Source organism: Biomphalaria glabrata, chromosome 4, assembly GCF_947242115.1.
Source record: "Biomphalaria glabrata chromosome 4, xgBioGlab47.1, whole genome shotgun sequence".
NCBI classification, from domain to species: domain Eukaryota; kingdom Metazoa; phylum Mollusca; class Gastropoda; family Planorbidae; genus Biomphalaria; species Biomphalaria glabrata.
In genome coordinates, this window is record NC_074714.1 from 54,149,438 (window position 1) to 54,176,229 (window position 26,792).

General features: G+C 37.9%; 1 protein-coding gene across 1 annotated transcript in view; it reads right to left on the minus strand.

Moving 5' to 3' along the window:
• LOC106076242 (uncharacterized) overlaps positions 1–26,792 on the minus strand; it is a 153,789-nt gene that overhangs the window by 90,539 nt on the left and 36,458 nt on the right. Inside the window, exons 5-17 of the mRNA XM_056025552.1 lie at positions 25,010–25,100; positions 22,955–23,216; positions 19,960–21,640; positions 18,709–18,906; positions 17,618–17,761; positions 17,050–17,247; positions 16,741–16,908; positions 14,817–15,018; positions 13,770–13,966; positions 13,254–13,355; positions 12,380–12,615; positions 10,176–10,322; positions 3,824–3,918 (exon numbers count right to left, since the gene is read on the minus strand). Of these exons, the coding sequence (XP_055881527.1) occupies positions 3,824–3,918; positions 10,176–10,322; positions 12,380–12,615; positions 13,254–13,355; positions 13,770–13,966; positions 14,817–15,018; positions 16,741–16,908; positions 17,050–17,247; positions 17,618–17,761; positions 18,709–18,906; positions 19,960–21,640; positions 22,955–23,216; positions 25,010–25,100 (3,721 nt within the window). The remainder of the gene's footprint in view (positions 1–3,823; positions 3,919–10,175; positions 10,323–12,379; positions 12,616–13,253; positions 13,356–13,769; positions 13,967–14,816; positions 15,019–16,740; positions 16,909–17,049; positions 17,248–17,617; positions 17,762–18,708; positions 18,907–19,959; positions 21,641–22,954; positions 23,217–25,009; positions 25,101–26,792) is intronic.

Below are 26,792 nucleotides of genomic sequence, written 5' to 3' on the forward strand. Positions count from 1 at the left end.
ACATATAGGTTTTCACATAATGATATTTAGACCTTAAAACACTGACATATATGTGTACACACACTGACATCCTTAAAACACTGACAATTAGGTGTTCACACAATGACATATAGACTTTAAAACACTGACATATAGGTGTTCACACAATGACATATAGGCCTTAAAACACTGACATATAGGTGTACACACACTGACATATAGACCTTAAAACACTGACAATTAGGTGTACACACAATGACATACAGACCTTAAAACACTGACAAATAGGTGTTCACACAATGACATATAGACCTTTAAACACTGACATATAGTTGTTCACACAATGACATATAGACCTTAAAACATTGACATATAGGTGTACACACAATGACATATAGACCTTAAAACACTGACATATAGGTGTACACACAATGACATATAGACCTTAAAACATTGACATATAGGTGTACACACAATGACATATAGACCTTAAAACACTGACATATAGGTGTACACACAATGACATATAGACCTTAAAACATTGACATATAGGTGTACACACAATGACATATAGACCTTAAAACACTGACATATATGTGTACACACACTGACACCATTTAAACACTGACATATAGGTGTTCACACAAAGACATATAGACCTTAAAACACTGTCATATAGTTGTTCAGACAATGACATATAGACCTTAAAACACTGACATATAGTTGTTCACACACTGACATCCTTAAAACACTGACATTTAGGTTTTCACATAATGATATTTAGACCTTAAAACACTGACATATATGTGTACACACACTGATATCCTTAAAACACTGACAAATAGGTGTTCACACAATAACATATAGACCTTAAAACACTGACATATAGTTGTTCACACACTGACATCCTTAAAACACTGACAATTAGGTGTTCACACAATGACATATAGGCCTTAAAACACTGACATATAAGTGTACACACACTGACATATAGACCTTAAAACACTGACAATTAGGTGTACACACAATGACATATAGACCTTAAAACACTGACATACAGTTGTTCACACAATGACATATAGACCTTAAAACATTGACATATAGGTGTACACACAATGGCATATAGACCTTAAAACACTGACATATAGTTGTACACACAATGACATATAGACCTTAAAACACTGACATATAGGTGTACACAAAATGACATATAGACCTTAAAACATTGACATATAGGTGTACACACAATGACATATAGACCTTAAAACACTGACATATAGGTGTACACACAATGACATATAGACCTTAAAACACTGACATATAGGTGTACACACAATGACATATAGACATTAAAACACTGACATATAGTTGTTCACACACTGACATATAGACCTTAAAACACTGACATATAGGTGTACACACAATGACATATAGGCCTTAAAACATTGACATATAGTTGTACACACAATGACATATAGACCTTAAAACACTGACATATAGGTGTACACACAATGACATATAGACCTTTAAACATTGACATATAGGTGTACACACAATGACATATAGACCTTAAAACACTGACATATAGGTGTTTACACAATGACGTATAGACCTTAAAACATTGACATATAGGTGTACACACAATGGCATATAGACCTTAAAACACTGACATATAGTTGTACACACAATGACATATAGACCTTAAAACACTGACATATAGGTGTACACACAATGACATATAGACCTTTAAACATTGACATATAGGTGTACACACAATGACATATAGACCTTAAAACACTGACATATAGGTGTTTACACAATGACGTATAGACCTTAAAACATTGACATATAGGTGTACACACAATGGCATATAGACCTTAAAACACTGACATATAGTTGTACACACAATGACATATAGACCTTAAAACACTGACATATAGGTGTACACAAAATGACATATAGACCTTAAAACATTGACATATACGTGTACACACAATGACATATAGACCTTAAAACACTGACATATAGGTGTACACACAATGACATATAGACCTTAAAACACTGACATATAGGTGTACACACAATGACATATAGACATTAAAACACTGACATATAGTTGTTCACACACTGACATATAGACCTTAAAACACTGACATATAGGTGTACACACAATGACATATAGACCTTTAAACATTGACATATAGGTGTACACACAATGACATTTAGACCTTAAAACACTGACATATAGGTGTTTACACAATGACGTATAGACCTTAAAACACTGACATATAGGTGTACACACAATGACATATAAACCTTAAAACACTGACATATAGGTGTACACACAATGACATATAGACCTTAAAACACTGACATTTAGGTGTACACTCAATGACATATAGACCTTAAAACACTGACATTTAGGTGTACACTCAATGACATATAGACCTTAACACACTGACATCTAGGTGTACACACAATGACATATAGACCTTAAAACACTGACATATATGTGTACACACAATGACATTTAAAATCTTAAAACACTGACACCTAGGTGTTCACACAATGACATATAGACCTAAAAACACTGACATCTAGGTGTACACACAATGACATTTAAACCTTAAAACACTGACACCTAGGTGTACACATAATGACATATAGACCTTAACACACTGACACAAAATAGGCCTACACTCATTGAAATATAGGCCTATGCACATTGACATATAGGCCTATGTACTTAGACATTTAGGCCTACATGCGATGACATATAGACCTACATATTTTGAACTCAAAACAGGTATCAGGACATGAAGACAGACCAAACGATAAACAAAATATTTTGTTGATAGGATCTATTTCTGGGACCTACGTCAAGATGCTACTTCCTGTGTCTAATGAAAAAGAATCACGATGGTACATTCTGTTATTAAGATTGTAAGACTGTTTTTTTGGGGAAATCGCTCCTATCTCCCGCTTTGTGACCTTGAACCGTGAACTTTGTGGTAAAGCCAATAGAAATCAAGACTTCAACAACAGGTCCTGCATACATTACAAGTATTTCATTTAAGTTCTCTTAATTAAGTGAGAGCCTAAGTCTTTGTCTAAACAGTGTAAATCTTGTTGCCCGTGGGGTGCTATTGAGAAGAAGATTCATAACAACACAGAGTTTAAGTCAAAATTTAAGTTTAAAGTTTGTCTAAATCTAAGTCTAAATATTTGCCAAAGTAAAATAGCTTCCCTTTCAGACCATGCGATCCAAGATAGGCCAAAGATACAGATGACCTTTACATCATCTGCCCCACACATCGCAAGTTTTAAAAGGGGAACTTTACTTGTAAGACCTCAAATCAAGAATAAAAAATCATGGTGCCTGCCTGCCCAGATTTGCCAATAAACTAACTATATATCGTCGAAGTCCAGCATAGGGGCTTTGGTCCATTTGTAAAGATAGTAACTTAATTATTGATGTTGCAGGGAAACACTACATAAGGCACGTTTTAAATAAATTTCGCAATTTAATTTTTTTTTTCGCAGTTTCATTTTTTTTTCCATTCGAGGCCCCTAAATTCTCTTTGCATAGGGCCTCCAATTATCTAAGGCCGGCCTTGTTCCACCTCTCCTTTCTCTCTCTCTCTCTTTCTCGTTTACTCAGTTGTTGTCCTTCTCTGTCTCTTATCTTGAGGTTCTAATTATAAAACAAAAAGCAAGTTCTACCACTCTCGTGCGTCCTGCTCCCAATCTCATTTGCAAACTGCGAAGGCTGACACTCAACGTAACACAAACAGCGCCACCTAGACTGTCAGTGGGGGAGAGTTAAATATTTAGAGTTACCTACCTTGACGGGGCGTGGCTCTCCTCCTCGGCTTTTAAGAGCACTTCCGGTGGGGCGTCCAAAATCTTGTTTACCGTCTGAATCAACATTTGACCAACCTGGAGATGTAGTTGTAACTTAATATATCAAGGCGGTTGTGCAACTAAAAAAAAAAAAAAAAAAAATTAAGAGGGGGGGGGGGAAGGGGGAACAACTATTAAAGCCGATTTTACAGCCTGCCAAGCAGAAGAAGTATCGTTTGTATTTCTTGACATTTTATGCGCATACATATAAACCACGTTTACAAGAAGATGAGAAATTACAAAATTACTCGATACGACTACATTCGATAGTGACATAGCTCACGCTAATGCGGATGGATCTTTATGTTCGGTATCGGGTACACTGTGTTTAATAATCTTAGATATGTAAGAGCCACTTATGGTCATTTAATAACATAACCTTAAGTTTTTCTACTTAAGTATGCACATACACGCGGACCACTTTTTAAATAAGTTGTAAAGGGTACATATAAAATTAAAATGATACACTGGCAGCTTTGAAGGAGCATGAACTCTTTCTCTCCTAATCAACGATACCATCGTTGATTTTGACCTCATTAAATAAATTAATGTTTAATTTTTTTTTAACTTGACTTTGAATTATATAAAAAGAGAATGAACTCTCCTTAAATTCTAGACCAAATAAAACATTTTCTGATAACGAACAACAAAACTATACAAGCCCAATCATAAAAGGGGAGTGAACTAGTCATGAGCAAAATGAAGAACTTCAAAACGTGGAAATAATTACGGAGGGAAAGAGTTTTAATCCAAAATGTTTACCAAAAAAAAATACAAAAATAAAAATAGTTTGATTTTAATTATGTTAGAAAAATATTAGCCTTTTAGTCAGAAAATAAACAAATTAATAGCAAGAGCTCTACACGAACGTCTTGACATGCTGATGTTGCAATAGGTTGGTGTGTAGATGGGTGTGTAGACCCAGCGACTTAACAGAAGCCGCAGGGGAGAGAAGATTGAATGTTTTCACTTCAAAGTAAACAAGCCACTAGAAAAGTTCACTCCATCCTCCGCTGTAATACCTGGACTCTAGTTGTGTCTTAGTTTTGTCTGTGTGATGTTGGAGTTTTGTAAATCGGTTTGTTGGTGTGTTGTTGCTAGGGTTTTCGGTGTTGTGGTTTTAATGGATCTCCTCTTGGCATGGTATCGATGTCTTTGGGAGATTGCTAGTATGTTGCTGTATTAATGGAATTAAATATCATGGGTAATAGAAATATCTAAAAGACATGCATTTTTATGTCCATGGGCGGGCCTGGTGGAGCCGCATCTGAGTTTTGGGGATAACATAAACTCTCATAAGCTCTTCACTAGCAGAGTGGTTACCGTGATGGCTTGAGAAGTTATATGTGAGAGTTAACACATCGAGAGTAAGGTAGGATTAACTTCTAGAGTTGCATCTCGACATCTACTGATCAGCAGGCACCTTGGCTGAACTGTGATCCATCACAAAATAATTCAGAAGGCTGGACAACGTGTATACCTAAATATTTCACTGTCCCATAGTTCTATTTCTTTCCTTCAGTTACATGTTCAAAATCATTTACAAAGTTATCTCTCTTGTAAAAGAGTTAACTCCCTTGGATGGATGACTCGCCCATTTGAATATAAAGGGAAGGAACCGAATTCCTTTAAAAAGATCTCGAGCTTTAATTTCCTTCTAGCGTCCTTAGGGGGTTTTAGTTTGCCACTTTCTCGTTCACAGAGGGTGAACACGGGATAACAAACCTAGAGCTTGGTGTAAAAACCTATCAATTACGCCAAGTCATTAAGACATCGTGATAGTTGAACTAAGACATTGATTCAATTAGTGAAATATTCATCATCAACGCAAATATCACTATCGAACAGCCATGTATTGAGGATTGTGGAGAATTCTGGACAATTGGGCAGAATAAGGGAGAATCCTGGACAATAGGCAGAATTGGGAAGAATCCTGGACAATAGGGCAGAATTGGCAAGAATCCAGGACAATTGAGGAGAATAGGGGAGAATCCTGGACAATTGGGCAGAATAGGGGAGAATCCTGGACCATTGGGCAGAATAGGGGAGAATCCTGGATAATTGGGGAGAATTGGGAAGAATCCTGGACTATTGGGGAGAATAGGGGAGAATCCTGGACAATAGGGCAGAAGTGGGAAGAATCCTGGACAATAGGGCAGAATAGGGGAGAATCCTGGACAATTGGGGAAATTGGGGGGAATCCTGGACAATTGGGGAGAATTGGGAAGAATCCTGGACAATTGGGGAGAATAGGGGAGAATCCTGGACAATTGGGGAGAATAGGGGAGAATCCTGGACAATTGGGGAGAATAGGGGAGAATCCTGGACAATATGGCAGAATAGGGGAGAATCCTGGACAATTGGGGAAATTGGGGGGAATCCTGGACAATTGGGGAGAATTGGGAAGAATCCTGGACAATTGGGGAGAATAGGGGAGAATCCTGGACAATTGGGGAGAATAGGGGAGAATACTGGACAATAGGGCAGAATTGGGAAGAATCCTGGACAATTTGGGAGAATAGGGGAGATATAGATAATGGGGGTGGGAGAGTTAGAGCTGGAGTAGTGCCTTGGTGTGTAGAAGAGTTAGTGGCCTTTGTTATCTTCTTATCTTATAAATTACAGACGTTTCTTCAAAAGAGAAAATCAGGTCCTACACGTATTAACGTCACAACCTGTGAGTGTATTTTGATTCGAGACAAAACTCTGCCAATTCGTTGGTTTTCCTGTCTGACTCAGGCAACCCATTCCATTTTCTAGTGGCACTAGGGAAGAAGGAGCACCTGTACGAATTGGTCCTAGCATATGGAATAAGTAAAGTGCTTCTATGTTTGTGTCTTTCTGGATATTTTATGAGGTTTATTTTGTTTCTGTTTTTATTTCATGTGTAAATTATGGTTCAGTGGACTTTTTTTTTTATAATGCCTGTAAGTTTTTTGTTTTATATTTTCATTACAATTACAAAAAAACTTCTGGGGCCACACTTTGGGAGTCTACAGAGCTCATCCAGGCTCACATGTGGCTGGGGGGGGGGCACCACCCCAAAAGTTTGAGAGACACTCCCGATTTTTAAAATAGTTTCCTCAATATGGGGATTTCATAATAAAATTTCATTTCTATAACACCTAGACTTAGGTTTTTCGAAGTTATTTAGTCTTTGTAGCTGGTTTACCGTGTTTACCATGAATAAGATCAGTATCTTTATTGTTATTGGTTTTGGTCTAATAATGCTTTGTACGAGTGGGAGTCTCAGCACACTAAGAGAGATAACTCCGATAAGAGTCAAGAAGTACTGCTGTAAGAAACTAAACTATACAGAGTTACGCCCCATAACTCCCATAGTGGATGAAACCACCAGAGTTTAGTTGTGTAGTCAATGACAAGAGAGATAACCCAGTGGACTTAGTTCAAACCTTTAAGTTTAAAGAAATACATTAACATAGAGGAAGTTTCACACTTGACCTGTTCTGTTTAAACAACTTGGCGTAATTCAAGTATTCACTTATACGAGAAGGGGGTTAAGATAAGATAAGCCTTTTTTTTTTTTTAAATATAAATATGCCTTTATAGTCCTTTGTAAAGATATGAAATAATTTAAAGTCTGAGTGTAAGTGAAAAAGTAGTAGACTTTTGTACTCTACCAAACAGGCAACAGGTCTCTAGTATACAAATCATGGATCTCTACAACAATAGCAATGGATCTCTACCACACAAACGATGGATCTATATCACTCAAAACGTGGAGTTCTACCACACAAGTTATGGATATCTACCACACAAATCACGGATCTCTATCACGATAGTCATGGATCTCTACCACACAAGTCATGGATCTCTACCACACGTCATTGATCTCTACCATTCAAGTCATGGATTTCTACCACACAAGCGATGGATCTCTACCACACAAATAATAGATCTCTATTATACAAGTCATGGATCTTTACCACAAAAAAAGTCAGTAAAAAGCATTAACTTGGTTCTGTGTTTTTTTTTCTTACAAAGCTTACTCTGTCTGTCTGTTTGTCTGTCTGGTAAAACAAATATATATATATATATATATATATATGCTTGTACAGGTAACGTCTCTCACATACAATCTCACAACATCATCACAACATCATCACAACACCGTTACAACATCATCACAACACCTTCACAACATCATCACAACACCTTCACAACATCATCACAACACCTTCACAACATCATCACAACATCTTCACAACATCTTCACAACATCATTGTAACAAACAGGATAATGAAAAGTGCAAACAAATTAAGGTATGCCATAAACACTTTTTAAATTAAAAAAAAAATGTGTTTGGTGTTTTAAGTGAATGTTTTGGCGGAAGATATGGATAAAATTAGCCCCCAATCCTTTTCATGCGACATAAAAGAAAATAGGCTCGATTTATCAACCTGTGTTTGTATCTTGTTCTGCAAACAGGATTCTTGAAGTATTGATAACGTTGATTCGATGATACTATTTCAACGGACTGGCTGAGAGGATGCAACTGTGACTAGTTCTAGGCATGTCTAAACAGTTCATTATGATAGCAGTTGATGTCTCAGTGAGAAGTAAATTAACTTTTTAAAGGTACAATTGATCGCGAGACTAGGATGTGATCTTTAGAGAATTTGTTTAGATGTTGTTTGTTTTAAAATAGCTCAATAGCAGACTGTATATAGGGAACATTTTCATTGAAGTGTTTGTTAGTGAAATTATGATGTCAAAATGGTGTTCTTTATTTGAACGTCCGGTGTTCACACGTAGTTAGAAGTTTTTCTGGAAGAATTATATAATAAAAATTCACGAAATTTGGACTCTATGTTTTTTGCTGTCACTGTTGTTGTAGCAATGTTGGTGTCGTTCTTGTGGTAAATTTGTGGTAGATGTAGTCCTTGAGGTACTGTTATTATGATGTAGTCGTTATTCTTGTTGTTGACGTAGTAATTGTGCTGCTGTTATTGTTGGTGTGTTTGATGTGATGCTGAGGCAAAATATGCAGGTTACAGTTGGTGGCTGCGTAGCCAAGGTAAATACTGAATTCCTCATTAATCTTAGGAATCAAAGATAATACTTATTATTATTATTGTGTTACTGTTATTATTATTGTTGTTGCTTTCGATGTTATTGTTGTTAATGTTGTTGTTGTGGTAGGCTACTATTGTTATTGTTGTTTATGGTGTTTTTGCTGGGCTTGTAGTTGTGGTGCTCCAACTTGATACATTTAGAAAAGACTTTGGGTAAAAATTGCAAGGGAATAAATATTTTACTAAGTAAACACCACAGGCAGAAGTTTCGGTTTCATTCTATAACTGACTGAAGACAGAGACCTTGAAACAGAGGCGTAGCTAAGGTGGGGGAGAATGAGAAAGGTGCCCTGGGCTTCCACTTGAGAAGGGGCCCCCCACTTGAGAAGGGACCCCCTAAATGAGTGTTTTTAACATTAAATACTAAATATTACGCAAAATGCAGGGGGCCCCAAAAGAGGTCAAGCCCCCTCCCCACCCCAGGCCCCCAAAATGATGGCAAATTCCTAGCTACGCCACTGCCTTGAAAATAAAAATATTCCCTGTAAAATGCTGTATTTACTCTACTTGCATTGCCAGGTAGAGTATTGGTCAGTGACTCAAACCCTTTAGAACCTTAACTAACTCTCAGTCAGACTCTATTGCCTCATAAGACTGATTTATTGCCTCAAACGACACATTTATTGCCCCATAAGACAGATTCTATAAATCTCGAAAGTAGATCACGTGACCACACCAAGGGAACTCCCTTTAAATGCTGCAAAGTTAATGTTGACGTTCAGCCATTTTTACGGCTCCAGAAAGAGGAAAATCGCTTTTACTAATGTGTGGTCTGTCCGTCAGTCTGTCAGTCTGTCACGTTTCGATCTCAAAAGCTAAAAGCACTAATAAAAATCCGATTTCACTTTATATCATTTGAAAGTGAATCGTTTTTTTTTTTGTTTTTTTTTTGTTTTGTTTTTTTTGTTTTTTGTTTTTTTGATTAACAAAAATGGTTTAAAAGTCTGCCCCTTGACCTATACTGCTTACTACTAAGGCAGTCCAAATGGTGCCACCTACGAGTTTGTCTGAAAACACAGTTTTATTGTTTATTATTATTGCACAGATTTACCGGACTTTCAGCTCTGCAGTACTTAGCTTGCTAAGAAGAAGAAGAAGAAGAAGAAGAGGCGAAAAAGAAGAAAAGAATAATGGACGTCAAGAAGCAGACGAACAACAAGGCAGAAGTCTACACCAGGGACAGTAGGACTACTGACCTCTCGTGGGGGCACGTTGACCGAGGCTATATTGTTGACCAAGTGTGCCACCGTGTGGATGTCCAGGTCCGTCAGATTGGTGGTCTGATTGAGTACTTGCGTAAGTAGGTCAACAGATGTGGACACGTCATCCACTTGCGGTTTTACCTGGGGACAGATCAACCACTTTGAATTATCAGTTCAGCGGGGAAAAAAAAAAGGCTGAAAAAAATTATATTGAGTGAAGGGAGACTGCTACAAACTGTCTTGTTTTAAAACTTTGTTATATGATACTTTTCAATGACAGTGACACTAACTAAATTTATGCAAGTCAGTGCATTTTTGTAGACGGGTAATTCATTGTGAAAATGGAGAATAAGAGAATAAGAGAATGTTAATAAGCAAATCCTATACAAAGTTTTTAATGGTTTCAAGAACATAACACAAATCAAATAAGAACATAAAACTAAAATGTTATTTAGCCTTGGTTAGGCCAATAATAGTATATGCACTACTCACTCTGGGAGCCCTGAAGTCAAGAAAACATTAAGAAACTGGAACAGACACAAAATAGAGCAGTGAGATTCATAACAAACGAATATTCACATTTGACTAGAGTAACACCTTTAGTAAAATCACTAAATTTAGAAAGCCTTAAGGATAGAAGACTCAAAAGTAAAGTAGCAATTATACATAAAACACTGAACCATAATCTTCAAATACAAAAACAAAATTTAATAAAATACTCAGAAAGACACAAAGATTAAGGCACATTTCTTGTTCCATATGCTAGGACAAATTTGTACAAACACTCCTTCTTTCCTAGTCCTATTAGATCATGGAATGGGTTGCCTGAGTCAGTCAGGAAAACCATTGACTTGGCAGAATTTAGGTCATTGGTTAATATGCATGATTAAAGACGTAATCATCTTTTTTTTTTTTGAAGTAACGTCTGCATTATATAAGATACGATAACTGTTACAAAACGACCTTTAACAGTAACTAATATACTTACAGTCTTAGATATACTTTACACAAACATTTAAATATTGTATTTCTACATAAAGCAAATCTCCCCCTTAGCCTGCTGAGTTTTTCTCTATATATAATATAACACAAGATTTATTAATTTCGACTGATTGATGAAATCATTGGGTTTTTTTTTTTTTTTTTTTATTATTCTATTGAATAACTGTGCATAAATTTTGTACCAGACAGAAAAACGGACAGACTGATAGACAGACAGCTATGTATTTAGGCAACACATGTAAAAGGAAAAACTTAGAAATCCCAAGAAATTTAATGACACTAAAAAAAGGACTTTGAACTCGCAAAAAAATATATGAGAGTAGATTTAAAAAGATGCAAAAGAAAACAAAACCCAGACTTTCAGGTTTAGGGCTAAAATTTACTTCAGTGGGCACTATTGCTACTATTCACATCAAAGCAATATATCCTACGATTGACCTTTGACCTGGTTGCGGTCACTTGATGTCTTGCGACAAGTGATAACATGTGATAATTTACTACAAGTGATAAGATACAACAGTCGATAAGATACAACAGTCGATAAGATACACCAAGTGATAAGATACAACAAGTGATAAGATACAAGTGATAAAATACAACAAGTGATAAGACACAACTACCAATAGGATACAACCAGGGATATGATACAACAAGTGATAAGATACAACAAGTGATGGAGCACAACAAGTGATAAGATACAACAAGTGATAATATACCAGGGATAAGATACAACAAATGACAAGATACTAGTGATAAGATACAACAAGTGATAAGATGCAACTAGTGATGGGGCACAAGTGATAAGATACAACAAGTGATAAGATAAAAGTGGTGGGATACAACAGCTGATAAGTTTCAACAAATGTTAAGAAACAAGTGATAAGATACAACTAGTGATGGGGCACAAGTGATAAGATACAACAAGTGATAAGATACAACAAGTGATAAGATAAAAGTGGTGGGACACAACAGCTGATAATTTTCAGCAAATGTTAAGATACAAGTGATAAGATACAGCAAGTGATAAGATACAACAAGTGATAATATACAAGTGATAATATACAAAAAGTGAAAAGATACAACAAGTGCTAAGATACAGCATATGATAAGATACAACAAGTGATAAGATACAACATGTGATGGGGCCCATCAGGAGATGGAACTCAGCAAGTGATGGATCTGTTTATACAACTTACGCTGTCTGGGTCTAACATGGCCGAGTCTGGCACTGTTATAACATTGGGAAGCTTAGTGCTGGCCCCATCAGCTGACGTGTTCGTAACTCTTCCATTGGTTGGACCGTTGAGGGCGCTGCCAGGCACAGGCGCTGACACGTTCAACAAGAGACAAGACTGCGAGATGGTCCAAGAATCCCAGTAAGCACCAGTCTGTAAGTTACCTTTGCAGTAAGCATTACCGGAATATGCATTATCTGGGGAAAAAATAATGTTTGAACCTGGATGTAAAAACTTCATAGGCGCCCATCATGATAACACAGAGAGAGAGACGCTCAACAGATCTTGTATGGTGCCCCAACGCTTCGACAGATAGGTGAAGTTGAAGATGTATGAGGGAAGATGAAGTCAAGTTGAAGATGTATGAGGGAAGATGAGGTGAAGTTGAAGATGTATGAGGGAAGATGAGGTCAAGTTGAAGATGTATGAGGGAAGATGAGGTCAAGTTGAAGATGTATGAGGGAAGATGATGTTTAGTAGGTGAAGTTAAAGATGTATGAGGGAAGATGATGTTTAGTAGGTGAAGTTAAAGATGTATGAGGAAAGATGATGTTTAGTAGGTGAAGTTAAAGATGTATGAGGAAAGATGATGTTTGGTAGGTGAAGTTAAAGATGTATGAGGAAAGATGATGTTAGTAGGTGAAGTTAAAGATGTATGAGGAAAGATGATGTTTAGAAGGTGATGTTAAAGATGTATGAGGAAAGATGATGTTTAGAAGGTGAAGCTAAAGATGTATGAGGAAAGATGATGTTTAGCCTTTTTCTATGACTAGTAACAGAAGTAACAGAACAGGAGAAATATAAATTAAACCTAAATCTAAGTTTTAAAACTTACTGCAGTAATCCCTGCTGTATGTCTGCGTGTTGACTGGTGTGCTTGGAAATGTGGCACTGAAGTTGGTCTTGGGGTCTACCAGGGTCTTCTCTGGGCATAAGTCTAAAAATAAATATTTATTATATTTTACCGAGATAATAAAAAAAAATATTTCTAAGTGTTAAGTAAAAACATACATCTAAGGGAGGAAACCATTGTATTGTTTTTCTATGTCATTATAATAGTTATTTCCCTTGTGTCTTTTTATGCACGGAGATAACAACCAATTAGTGAAGAGTTATTCGAACTATATTATATTTTTTTCGTTACGTACTATTTTCATGCTACTAGCAACGCAATTTCCGGTTCCGTTTACACTTCTCTTGAGACCATGAAGCGCACATGACGTGACAGCTCCTAATTATACTTTTTTTTAATAGAGTTGTGTTCAAGAGCTTTAGTGAGTACACTTTCTTGAGTTTTTAGGGAGTATGGGCCGTATATTACAAACCTCAGCAGGAGGCTCTTGAAACCCACCTGTCATGGATACGGACACGGCCCTGATCAAAGGGAGAGTCAGATTCCACTCAGTTCTGATGACGTCCTCATTCAAGACCAGGGCTTCAAAGAACGCTGACAAGTAGAGGTCGGCCACATTACCCCGCATGTGGGGCGGAAGGTCACCAGTAGAGGTCGAGATGTAGGTCACAAACTCAGACTGGCCCTCATCGGCACTAAATTAAAAAAAAAAAATCAATCTGATTATTGTGGTGTTGTATTTAGTATAGATGTTTGTATTTGACATTAGCCAATTTGGCAAACTCAGCAGACGTTTTCTTGACGTGTTATTTATAGATTTACAAGAAATATGGCCAAACTAACGAACTTATTACTAAGCAATCCTCTTCCATATTTAAATAGTTTTTCGAATCATTGTTTTCGAAATAATTAGATCATAATGGACCTCATTCACCAATCGTAAACAAACACCAATAAGCCACTTGATTCTCTATAGCTTCTATACAAATTACGTAATACACTAAGGCTGTCACGTGATACGTTTTTTCCGTTGTTTTATCAATATTATCAGGTGATGTTTGTTTACGATTGGTGAATGAGGTACATTGGATAGATGTCTGGTCATGTGAAATGTGTTACCTTATATCCTAGGTCGAACCCTGTCTATTTCTATCACCCGCAGTCGGACTGGAGGTTAGGACAGGAGTTTAAGACAGGAGTTTAAGACAGGAGGTTAGGACAGGAGGTAAAGATTGAATAATCTTCATTCTAAAGGAACCTACGAAACCTGTTAAACAAACATACTCTCTAGCTCAATTTCGGGAATTCCCTGAGATAATCTTTGCTATTCTGAAACAAGTAACCAATTCTAGAAGTTGAAGACCTCACTCTAGTTAACATTTTCACAGCAAACCACATATCAGGACAAGGCATTCTGCGTCAACCAAACAGGCTTGAAGTTCATGACAGGTACACAGGCTTGCGTCAACACAGATTGAAACATATTCTGGCAACAGAATTGAGACATTTCGCCCAAGCAAAAGTCGGCTGGCGACCCAAACTGACCTGACACTCTTGATGGAGGTGATGACGTCACGGATGATGGGGAGGATACCTCTCAAGTAGTTCGTGATGTTCTTGTTCATGATTGACAGACGCATCTCCATGGCAGCGGGCACGCCCACTTTCTGTCCCATCCGGTTAAAGATGGCTGCGTCCGTATAGCTTATGGGCTCGGTGAAGATAACTCCTCTCAAAGTGATCACATCTGCGAAAGAGCATTTCTTTTTTTCTAAACTATGACTGATATAAATAGAATTGTTATAGATATTTAAACTATTTTAATATAAAAAGAGATCATAATTTTATACTCAAGACAGCTAAAACATGAATACTGGACGTTGCGTATTTCTCTGTGTGTCTGTATGCTAATGCCTAAAAGCGTATTTAAAACAGTTTTGTAGTTGTATATATTTGTTGAGAACTTGAATTGTGGATGTCATATGATCATTAAAAAACATTAATTTGGAATCTTACTTGGGCTATCTTGCTCAATGCTCTACATATTAAGTTAATTGATTCTAATCACTTAGAATTGACATTTAGGAAAATAGTGGATTCTAGGATAGAGAATTATTTAGTTTGATTTTCATATACTTGTACAAAATACTCAGGTAGTATTCTAGAAATGGGGTGTTGGGGGTCAGGAATATTTGATATTGTGTTCATTGTTCTGGGGTAGAGGATACTTGTATCATTTTTCTGTCTCTAGTGGTTTCAATGGTTAGGTAGTATTTCTTTGATATTAAATAATATTTCTATTACTATTATTATATTTTTAGGTAAATCACTTTTCAATTGTTTATGATTTAATACTTGTGAATTATTAGAACTTACAAATAAAAACCTATATAAAAAAAAAAAAAACAAGAAAAACGAAAGCCCACAAAAGAGGCAAGACGGCCCATAAAAGAGGCACATAAAGCCAAAAAAAAAAAGAGGCAAAGAAAAGAGGCCTAAGGCCTAAGGATTCCTATGATGATAAAGCTAAATTTTTCTTTGGAGATAAAGATGACTGCAGTATTTGGCATGACTAAGCAGACCCAGGTCCAAAAAAAAAACCAATAACGTTGCTATTCAAGGGTTCAATTTAAATTCTCCTTTCTCCATCCGTGCATGTCCTCCTTGGGTTCCAAACCAGTGTCCCGCGACCCTCCTGACACTCTTGCACTCATCCTTAATTTCAAACTCAAAGTCCATGTATTTATTATGGAAGAGATCGCATTGATACAGGAGTCCACCTTTACCTTTGCCACCTCCCTTGAAAGCTGTAATATCAATCTTCGATCCTAATGTAAGGAGATGGTGTTGCCAAGACTACATTACAAATAACCATGCTCTGCTGGAGGCCAATGTGGGCAGTATAGAAGAACCAATTATCATTGGACAGATGCGATAGGCTGGACCCTCATCCTGCACGCGGGACGACCTCATGCCAAAGACGATGTTCTGTGGTGGAAATTAAAGGAGGACAGCTTAACAGATGTATCCCTCCCCCTGTAAGCTCCATTAAGATCAACTGAGGTGCCATTTCATCCTCACTGGTATGGAGAAAAGTAACTGGCAGCAGATGGACTCTGAAAGAGACAGTTGGAGACAGTTTGAGACCCAAAGAAAAACACCTGTTGAAGACAGGCTCAAAAGACGAACATAAAGCTTAAATAGATCCCTAGTGAACAACTGCATGAAATGTGGAAACATATGCATGTCCCAACTGGGCTTGCATAGTCATATGAGACACTGTATTCATTATCAATCTTTGGCATTAAAGACATTGCCATTACTATTATTAATAATATACTATCCTTTAGTCTTAATCATGCAAGTAAACACCCCAGAAAGAAAACATCACATATGCCCTGTAATATCAACACATTCATTTAGTTGTTAATTAAACATGAATACAAATGTTGGCTTTCCATCCTCTGACCTGTAAATTTGATGTAGATTTTATTGGAGGGAATCCTACGGAAAGGGGCTTTCCTCCAAATCTCACACCAGTATTCTCCCTGGAGCATTGGAGGCTTGAGATACACCGGGCTAGTCTCCCCTATTCTCTTCAGTATGCTCAGGTCAAGTTCAAGGCTGTTGGGGAGTTCTGGGAAGAAAGAAAAAGGGATGTGACGTCACTATATCTAATGTTCAAAATAAAACAAAACGTCTGAAAAAGAAACTTTAGCTTGGTTTAAAAAAAAATGATCCTGACGGATCTTATATATTTATTCATAGGGTCACTGACGTCCATTCTTTGGTCCGAAAGATGTGCTGTCGTCATCCTTGAGGTCGTCGATGGGTCGGCCGTCTTTAAACCAGACGATGACGTCATCAAAAGCTGTCATTCCCAGCGGGCAAGGCAGTGTTTGGGGTTGGAAAGACGTCATATTTTGTATGTAGGTGATCGCCTCGAGTTTGTCTCGGAAATCTTCCAACGTCCTAACTAGAAACATGGACAAAATAAAACCCAGATCAGTTTCTTTTTATATATATATATATAAGAATTATTGAAAATTATTGCTTATTAAGTTTTATACAAATATCTATATGAAGCACATATCTTATTCCATATGCTAGTCCTGATTCATACAAGTGCTATTTATTCCATAGTGCCATTAGAGCACGGGATGGGTTGCCTGAGTCAGCCTTGAAAGCTATTAACATTTAGCAGAGTTCAAGTATCCAATTAACAATCTCAACCAAGACTGGCACATGGGTACCCGTAGAACATAATTATATTCTGTTAGGGAGGAACGTCTTTCATTTATAAGATAAGATAATCAGCTCATTTAGTTTGTTATAGACATATTTACCAAACTGTGCGTCTTTCTGGCAAATGACAGCTAGTCTGGAGCTGCAGCTTACTCTCGAAATCTGGCCATTTTCCAAAGCTGAACACAAACCATTACCTCCAGGAATATCCAGATTTAGTGAAGTGTCAAGCCAAATTCTTTTTCCTGATTTAAACATTAAAAATAATTGTTAAAAAATAAAATAAAATTACATGTTAATTTGTTTTTATTTAATTTTTTTAAAAATCATAACGAGCTCTTTTCAAGTAACTTATAAGATTATATATTTGTAACCGAATAATTCAATTACACTTTGAAAAAAAAATATGATTAAATTATTTTAAATCTTATTATTGGAAATTTCTGTCCTCCTTATTGCCTGGAAGGGATTAGAGAATCGAATGGGTTGCCTGAATCAGCCAGGAAAACCAACGACTTAGCAGATTATAAGTCATTGATTAACATGCATGACACATGAAATACGTAGGACGTAATTATCCTTTTTTTTTTTTTTTGATGCAACGTCTGCAATAGATAAGATAAGATAAGATAAGACGTGGAGCCAAATGTATAATAATGTATAGTATAAGTTGCAGTACAAAATACGGAAGTTTTGATAGGTGAAGTACTTTTATAAACCCATGAGTACTTCTTCTGTACATTTCAACAATGTACAATCACATTTCTAAACACTTTCACTTGTAAAGTTTTACCCTTTCAGACCAAGCGATCTATAGGGCAGATGATGTAAATGTCATCTGTTTCTATGGCCTACGGTTAACGAGGGTGTCGTGTGACCAGCGCAATGATCAGCCGCCTTTACCTTTTTCCCCATCTAATGTCAGGTACCCATTAGAGCTGAGTGGACTTAAAGGCGCCCATATATCCAGAAATAAATAAACAAAATCATAGTCTTCACCAGGATTCGAAACAGAGACCTTCCGGTTCAGAAGCCAAGCGCTTTACCACTCAGCCACCGAACCTCCATCCCTTGTTAGGCTAGGACATAATATCTCTATGTTTAAAGAATGGTACAAGACAAAAGATGATGTATGTTGTTGTTTTTTTCAAATTACTACGTAATGAAATCAAAATACTATCAGAACACTCACCCGCCATTTTATTGGCCACTAACATGTCCTGCAATATGGCCGTCACGTTCCCGTAGAAATCAGTGTCTCCCGCAGCAAGGCTGCCGCTCTGACGTAAGCATTGCTGCTTGGCCTCCATTTCCGTCACGCTGACGGTCAGCGGCTTGTAGCATCTGTCCAGAAGACGATGGCCATACCAGTTTCTCTCACAGTGGCTAACTGTCGCCAAAGAAAAAGGAACATTTTATAGACACGTAATGAAAGCTTAATTAATATCTCCTAACGAAGACCATACCACAAATGAAGAGATTAGAGACAGGGTTACTGCAGCGATTGGACCCCACGATGACCTACTCACTATTGTAAAAATAAAAAACGCAAACTAAAACTCTATGGCCAAATTACAAGGTCATCGGGGCTCGCAAAGACCTTCCTTCAGAGAACAGTACCAGGAAAAAGAAGAAGAGGCAGACAGAAAACGTCATGGGAAGACAACATAAAAGAATGGGCGGGCCTGCCATTGAAAGAGGTTCTATCCAAGGCAAAAGACAGAGAGGAATGGAGTAAAAAAAGAAGGTCGACAAATCTTACGTGGTGTCCCAACGGTCCAACAGACTAAAGGGAATGTGAAGGTTAAGGTGATCGCTTAACAAAGGTAGTGTACATACCACTTTATGTCTGAAGTCTGAATGCATTATATTTGATGACTTTCATATAAGATTATGACGATAAAAGATTTGTGTGTGTTGGAGATTTTCACGATAAACTTAACAATGTCAAGGACGCTTGCATCAACTTCACAGTTGCCAACTAAATAAAAAAGGATTGAGCTAGAATGTTAACAATTTCCTAATCCGTGGCAGCCGACCTTCCTGTAAACGACTCCATATTACCCGCTAGTTAGTTGATCATTTGATGTGAAATAAATTGAGAGTAATAGATTAAAAGTCTAATGGTTCCACTATATTAAAATCATTTTGAGCTACGAACAAAATTTGATTCTGCGGTGTACAAAAATGAATTATACTTGAAAACAAAAAAACACCTAGCTTATCAACACTTTAGTCTGTACACCAGATACACCCAAAAACTAGCTATTTATAGTTTTATCCGCCATATATGAAAATCTCCGATGTGATCGTGTCTTCTTTTTCTATGTCGAAAAATGAGCTAACCCAGGGGTGGGCGAATTACGCCCGCGGGCCACATGCGTCCCGCCGAGGTGTTTAATGCGGCCCTCGATACAAAAATGTTGCCCACCCCTGAACTCACCTAAAGACAGTTGATCAATCGCCTCAGTGAAACAAAGTGATGCCTTCTCCTCATTGCAGTCTCCCAGGCTCATGACATCTGCTGGAGGTGCTGGCATTGTGGCTCGCATGGCTGCGAAAAAATCTCTTTCTTCAGAAGACTCTTGGGAGTCTGCGGAGGATGACGGGCTGCCTGTTGTGGAAGGAATTTGATGCTGCTGTTTGGTGGAAGGCAGAAGTAGATTCAGGTATGACTGCATGGGGAAGATGTCATCGTCAAGAGTTGCGACCTGCTCTTGGGATGAGTCTTGAGACTCTGCACTGGAGGACACCTCACCTTTACTCATGTTTGATATTTTTTTAGGGTTCGGAATTGTTTCAGTTGATGCTGTGAAGTTTTGCTTGATTGATGCAGATAAGGAATCATTCTGTACTGTGCCTGTAAAAGATGAGAGCAATACTGATTCTGTTGTGGTTGATGCTCTAGTGGTTGACTCAACAGCTTCTGAAGCTTTTGATGTCTGATTTAGCGTTAAATGTTCAGATGCCTGGGCTGGAGTTGTAATTGATGTTTGATTCTGTGTAGACGTTGTCGATGAGTCCTGGGTTTGTGTTGGCTTATTTATTGAGTCCTGGGCCTGTTGTGATGTTGTCGCTTCTTGATTCTGCGTTGGTGGTGTCGTTGTTGATTCTAGTGCTTGAGGTGGCTTTGTTAATTCTGTTGTTTGTGTCAATGTAGATGTAGCCTGAGTAGTCGTTGTAATCGAATCGGTTGACTGTGTTGTTGTTGCTGTGGTTGTTGTCGAGTTAGTTGTTTCTACTGGCGTTGAAGTATCTGCATACGTTGTTGTCCCTGAAGTCGGTCCTGTTGTCTGATCAGCTGTAGAATTCTGAATGTTAGCCAATGAAGCCATTGTTGAATTAATTGTAGTTCCAGATTCGTTAGAAGACGAATCCGAATTTTCTTTGGAGCTCTCGGAGTCTGTCGTTGTAGTCTCTAAGGCTTTGGTACTCTTTGTAGTTTGTACTTCAGCGTTTGAAGGTGCAGTCGTCGTAGATGTTGAAATAGCTGCTGTGGTGATGTCCAGGCTTTGAGAAAGTTTTATTGTTGCTTTGTCCAGGGTTGAAGCCATTGTGATGGGTTTACTTGCTGTAGATGGAGTGGTAGATGCTTGGGTCGGGTTGACTGTGGTTACAGGTGACGCCACTGAAGTTGAGTTCTGTTTAGAGTTTGTGACTGTCTTAAGCCAAGAAGGGCTCACTTGTTCTTTGCTCTCTATACTCTCAGAGGAGTTAGCTGCCTTTGGTAGCCTTGCATTTGGTATTTTGGTGTCGAAAGCAACTTCTAGACGTTTATCCTTTCGACCGACCTGTACTTCCTCCTGAGTCCCGAAGTCTGAAAGAGGCGAGCTATCCAGGGACATGTCGCTCGAGGGGTTATACAAAGTATCAATTAGACTCGGAAACCCGAAAGGCTCAGCTGTCGTCAGTGCTAATGTGGACGATGGCAGTGATGTCCCTTTAGCGGACTGCTTCTGGGGCGTGGTCGGCTTGCTAGTGGTCTCTCCTGGGAAGGGAGGATGCAGGGTTGTTGGTCCAGGGTGTTCGTTGTCCTCTTGATCGGACTGGTCAGTTGTTGTTGACTGGGTGGTAGTGTTTGACAGCACACGTGGTGTAGCGGTCTTCTTTTGTCCAGCTGTAGGCTGAAAATAAAAACATTGAAAAGAAACAGAAAATGTACAAAATAATCAATTTTTAAAAATTCAAATGTTTACTGATAAATTAATCATCTATGTTCTGTTTAGTCATTAATTCATCCTTCCTAAGATAAGATAAGATAAAATCATTTTATTGATCCAATCAAATGGAAATTCAGTTTGACTAAAATTGACCACCTCAGCGTAACTACTGTAACAATAACAATATAGATGCAAATACGAACAACATTCACACACGACACACATACACACTCACAACCAGCTCTTTATGAATTAAACTTCTATGAACTTCTCGATGACGACAGCTGACCTTGTAACACTCTGACCGACAGTGGAATGAAGGAGTTTTTAAATCTTTCTGTTTTAGTCCTAATGAAAAGGAGACGACCACTTCGTTCAGATCTTATGTAACAGTGGTTTAATGGGTGAAGGTTATCTTTAAGAATCGTGAGTGTTTTGGAAAGGCATCTTTCTTGGAAAAGCTCTTCAAGAGATGATAGCTGTGTTCGAGTGATATACGATAATTTTTTAATTAGTCTATTTAGTCTAAGTCTTTGTGCAAGTGAAGTATTACCATACCAACAGGTGATAGCAAAGTTAATTAGACTGCTGATGGTTGCTGTATAAAAATGTTTAATTATTGTTTTGTCGATGTTAAACTTCCTTAGCTTTCTAAGATAGAAAAGACGTGAATTTTTGTGTAAAGGTTTTGACAGTGTTCACTCCATTTCAGTTTGTTGCTGATGGTTGTACCTACTGATAATTCATTAAGTTATGTGTAGTGATATGTCATTAAGTTATAGTTACTGATAAATTATTAAGTTACGTTTACTGATAAATCAGAAGGCGCGGTGGCTGAGAGATAAAGCGCTTGGCTTCTGAACTGGGGGTACCGGCTTCAAATCCCGAGATTTTTAATTTTAGTATCTTTGGGTGCCTCCGAGTCCAGCCATCTCTAATGGGTACCTGACATTAGTTGGGGCAAAGTAAAGTCCGTTTGGTCGTCGTGATGGCCACATGACACACTCGTTAACCGTAGGCCACAGAAACAGATGACCTTTACATTAATTGCCCTATAGACCAAAAGGTCTGAAAGGGGAACTTTTTTTTTAGTGATAAATAAGCAGTTATGTTTGGTTAAGTCATTAAGTTATCTTTACTGATAAGTCAGTTATGTTTTCAGATAATTCAGTTTTCTTTACTGATAAGTCATTAAGTTATCATTACCGATACGATGTTAAAGTGCGTGTGCTGGTGAGTAATTAATATGTTTACAGATTAATCATTATGGTTACCAACCTGGGCTTTTGATGGGCTGTCATCATGGTCAACGTGTAGGTTCACTGGTTTATCGGGCTGGGCTTTATCTTTGGGTTTGGGCACTTCTGATGGCCGAACGGTCAGGTCTCCTGGTGACCTCCTTAACCTCCTGTCCAGTTTATTGGATTTGCTGGTTTGGTTTGTGGCTAGTGTTAAATAGCCACAGGTCTTGTCTCCGAGAACATAAGAGCTTTGATCGAAGGCGTAGCCTCTCTTTCTCCAACCGTAGGGTTCATTTTCCCTTTTGATGGAATAAGGAAACATACGTTCATAAGCATAAGCTGAAACAAATCTGAACACACGCACAATCGCTTGCACATGTATACACATACCTACATACACAAACCTGCTTACACATACCTGCATACACATACCTGCATACACACACCTGCATACATACACCTGCATACATACACCTGCATACACACACCTGCATACATACACCTGCATACACATACCTGCATACACATACATGCAGGCACACACAATGCCATTAACTACACGTGTTATGTTAAGAGTATTAGGTATTCAGTTAGTCGTAGAACGACTATGGTTCATCTCGAACACTTTTTCACGTGGCTGTGGAGCCCTATTTTGGAGAGACACTCCCGTCCACAAATATCGCAGGTTAAGGTGGCTTTCACTTCGGTTGTAGAGGAGATGGGCATTTTTCGCATTGTACATTTTTCTTCCTGAGCTGAGGCCCATGTTTATTCGCTGTCCATAGCTTTCTTGGTCATTGTCTCTCTCCATCTGGTGCGGTCTAGAGCTATGTCTTCCCAATGGTCAGTATTGATGTTCACTGATTTGAGGTCCCGTTTTATTACATCCGTGTAACGTAGGTAGGGGCGACCAGTTTTTCTTGAGCTAATCGCGGGATGCGATTGTCCTCCATCCAGCGGACATGTCCTAGCATATGGAACGAGGAATGTGCCTTTTATCTTTGTGTCTTTCTGAGTATTTTATTAAATTTTGAATATGCATCCTCCGTTTGGGACCCCTTAACTCAAGAAAACATTAAGAAACTGGAACAGACACAAAATAGAGCAGTGAGATTCATAACAAACGAATATTCACATTTGACTAGAGCAACACCTTTAGTAAAATCACTAAATTTAGAAAGCCTTCAGTACAGAAGACTCAAAAGTAAAATAGCAATTATACATAAAACACTGAACCATAATCTTCAAATACAAAAACAAAATTTAATAAAATACTCAAAAAGACACAAAGATAAAGGCACATTCTTCATCCCATATGCTAGGACAAATTTGTACAAATACTCCTTCTTCCCTAGTGCTATTAGAGCATGGAATGGGTTGACTGAGCTAGCCAGGAAAACCATTGACTTGACAGAATTTAAGTCATTGGTTAATATGCATGACTAAATGCATGACGCGTAGGACGTAATCATCTTTTTTGAAGTAACGTCTGTATTATATAAGATAAGATAAGACTACGGCGAATCACACAGGTCGACGGCTGTTGAACAAGGAACAGTACTGCTATACAAGCAAATATGGCCCGTGCTGTGGTCATGTGGCTAAAGCCTTCACGGACCAGAGACAGAGCGTGTTAGAAAAGAGTCAGTAGAGTCCAGGACAGCAAACAGTAAGGACTGTGTGCTACGAAGTGAGTCCTCGAAAATGTAGCTGTACGAGCTAGAGAGACTTGTAGTGATTAGTTAGGCAGTTTTGTAGTGTAGCGGACTGTAACGAAGCATTTGAAGTTAGTGTAGCCAATTGTGTTTATTGGCTGTTGTTGATGTAATTGTAAATAAACCGCCACATTGTTTATTGAAACTCTTGTTGTCAAGTTGATGTTTTAGATGTGCTGTGTTGTGTTTTAGCAGTGTTTTGCAGAAGGCCTGATAGAGAAGAACGTAACAATATGATGAAAATGCCTAGCCTCTCGCTTCACGTAGGACGAATGATTCCCCCCAACCCCCCCCCCCCCGTCCATTTGGTTGCAACCCATTCTACCAATAAGGTGTGTGTTTGTGCGTAGTGAGTGTTGACTTTTTTTTTTACCTACCCTATGTAAACTTTGACCATCTTGGGGTGAAGGTCATCCCAAAGTAATGAGCCATACTTATGATGCATGCCTGACCAAACAGAATTGACGTCTGCAAGTAAAATAAAACAAAATATAAAAATATAAAAAAAAACAAAGCTTATATAAGAAAAGGAATAGCACAATTACTGTCATATCGCTCAAAACTGCAAGACTTATCTCACTTTTTTAAAATATAAAAACTTAATTAATGAATTAGCACTAATTAATTAATTAAAAGGTTAATTTTTGTATTCATTCATATGTTGTAATCGAATATTAATTATTGTAAAAAGTTTGAACTTGATCCGCGAATGGGAAGTGGGAGAAATAACGTGATCAAAATTTGTACTAAACAGACAGACTGACAGACAGAGTTGGTTGATATAAGCTCTGTAACAAAAGGAATAATTATATGACAACAGTTGAATCAATACAAGGGCAAAAAAAAAAGCACAAATTGTGATCGAGCGGCAACATAAATCTTTTAATGCGTCTGTGTGTTTTATTTGAGTGCGAGCAGGGCCGCCGTGAGTGTTGTGACCGCCTACGTGCAAAATTAAAAAATGACGCCCGCGTCCTCCCGCGTCGTTTAGCGCATTGGGCTGCAAGTTGCTTCCACAAAAATCTGTCAATTTCTTCCCATCTGCTCTGAGGACCTCTATGAAAGTGTAGCGCCAAGTTATACGAGGACGTCCCTGTATGCGCTTTCCTCGTAATGGCCTCTATGTCATCGCAACTCTTATTATGCGTAATTCATTTTTTCGGAGAACATGTCCCGCAAACCTCATGCGACGCTCTGTCACAACCTTACTGAGGGGTCGACTATTAGTTCGGCATAGGATTTCCTTGATTGAGACCCGATCTCTATAACTGACTCCTAAAATCCGTCTTGGCTATCTTTGTTAAGCCACATTAATGGAGCCCCTCCACTGACAGAAATGTGTTACCTCTCTTGGCTACGCTCTTGGAATTAGATGACTGTAGTTTGTTTTATATCAAAAAGGGAAGTTTTATCGTCAAAATCTTTTTAGGGGGATTTTTTTGTTTTTTTTTAATTCAAAACCCCATTAGCTACGGTCATAGAATTTGGTGACTGTTTGCTTTAGAATAAAATAACAACCTCAAAACTCTCTGTATGGGGGTATTGAAACTCAAAACCATCAGGAGGGGTTTTAAACTTTAAAAAAAATCCCTCTGGAGGAGGGGGGTTTAAACTCAAAACCTCTTTTGGCTTGGCAACGCTCATAGAATTTTGAGTGTGTAATTTGCTTTTTTTTTATATCGAAGAAGTATTTTTTAGCTTCAAACCCCGCTGGAGGGGGGGGGGGTTTAAACTCAAAACCTCTATGGCTACGATCAGAGCTTTTTGAGTGTGTAATTTTCTTTTTTTTAAAAATATTTTTTAGCTTCAAATCCCTCCGAAGAGGGGTTTAAACTCCAAACCCCTTAGGCTACGCTGATAGATTTTATAGTGTGCAATTTGCTTTTTTTTATATTGAAGAGGTATTTTTTAGCTTCAAATCCCAGTATAGAGGGGTTTGACCTTAAAACTCCTTTGGCTACGCTCATAGCATTCTTTTCTTTCCTTTTTTTTTGGTTTTGTTTTATAGAAGAGGGGAATTTGACTGCAAACCCCCCAGGTTTGGGTTTTTAAACTCAAAACCCCCTTGGCTGCGATGGGGGAAGAAATAGTTTAGAATTAATATCTCACCTAAAATAAATAGAATAAAAGCAAAAAATCAGTCACTAAATTCGGATCCCT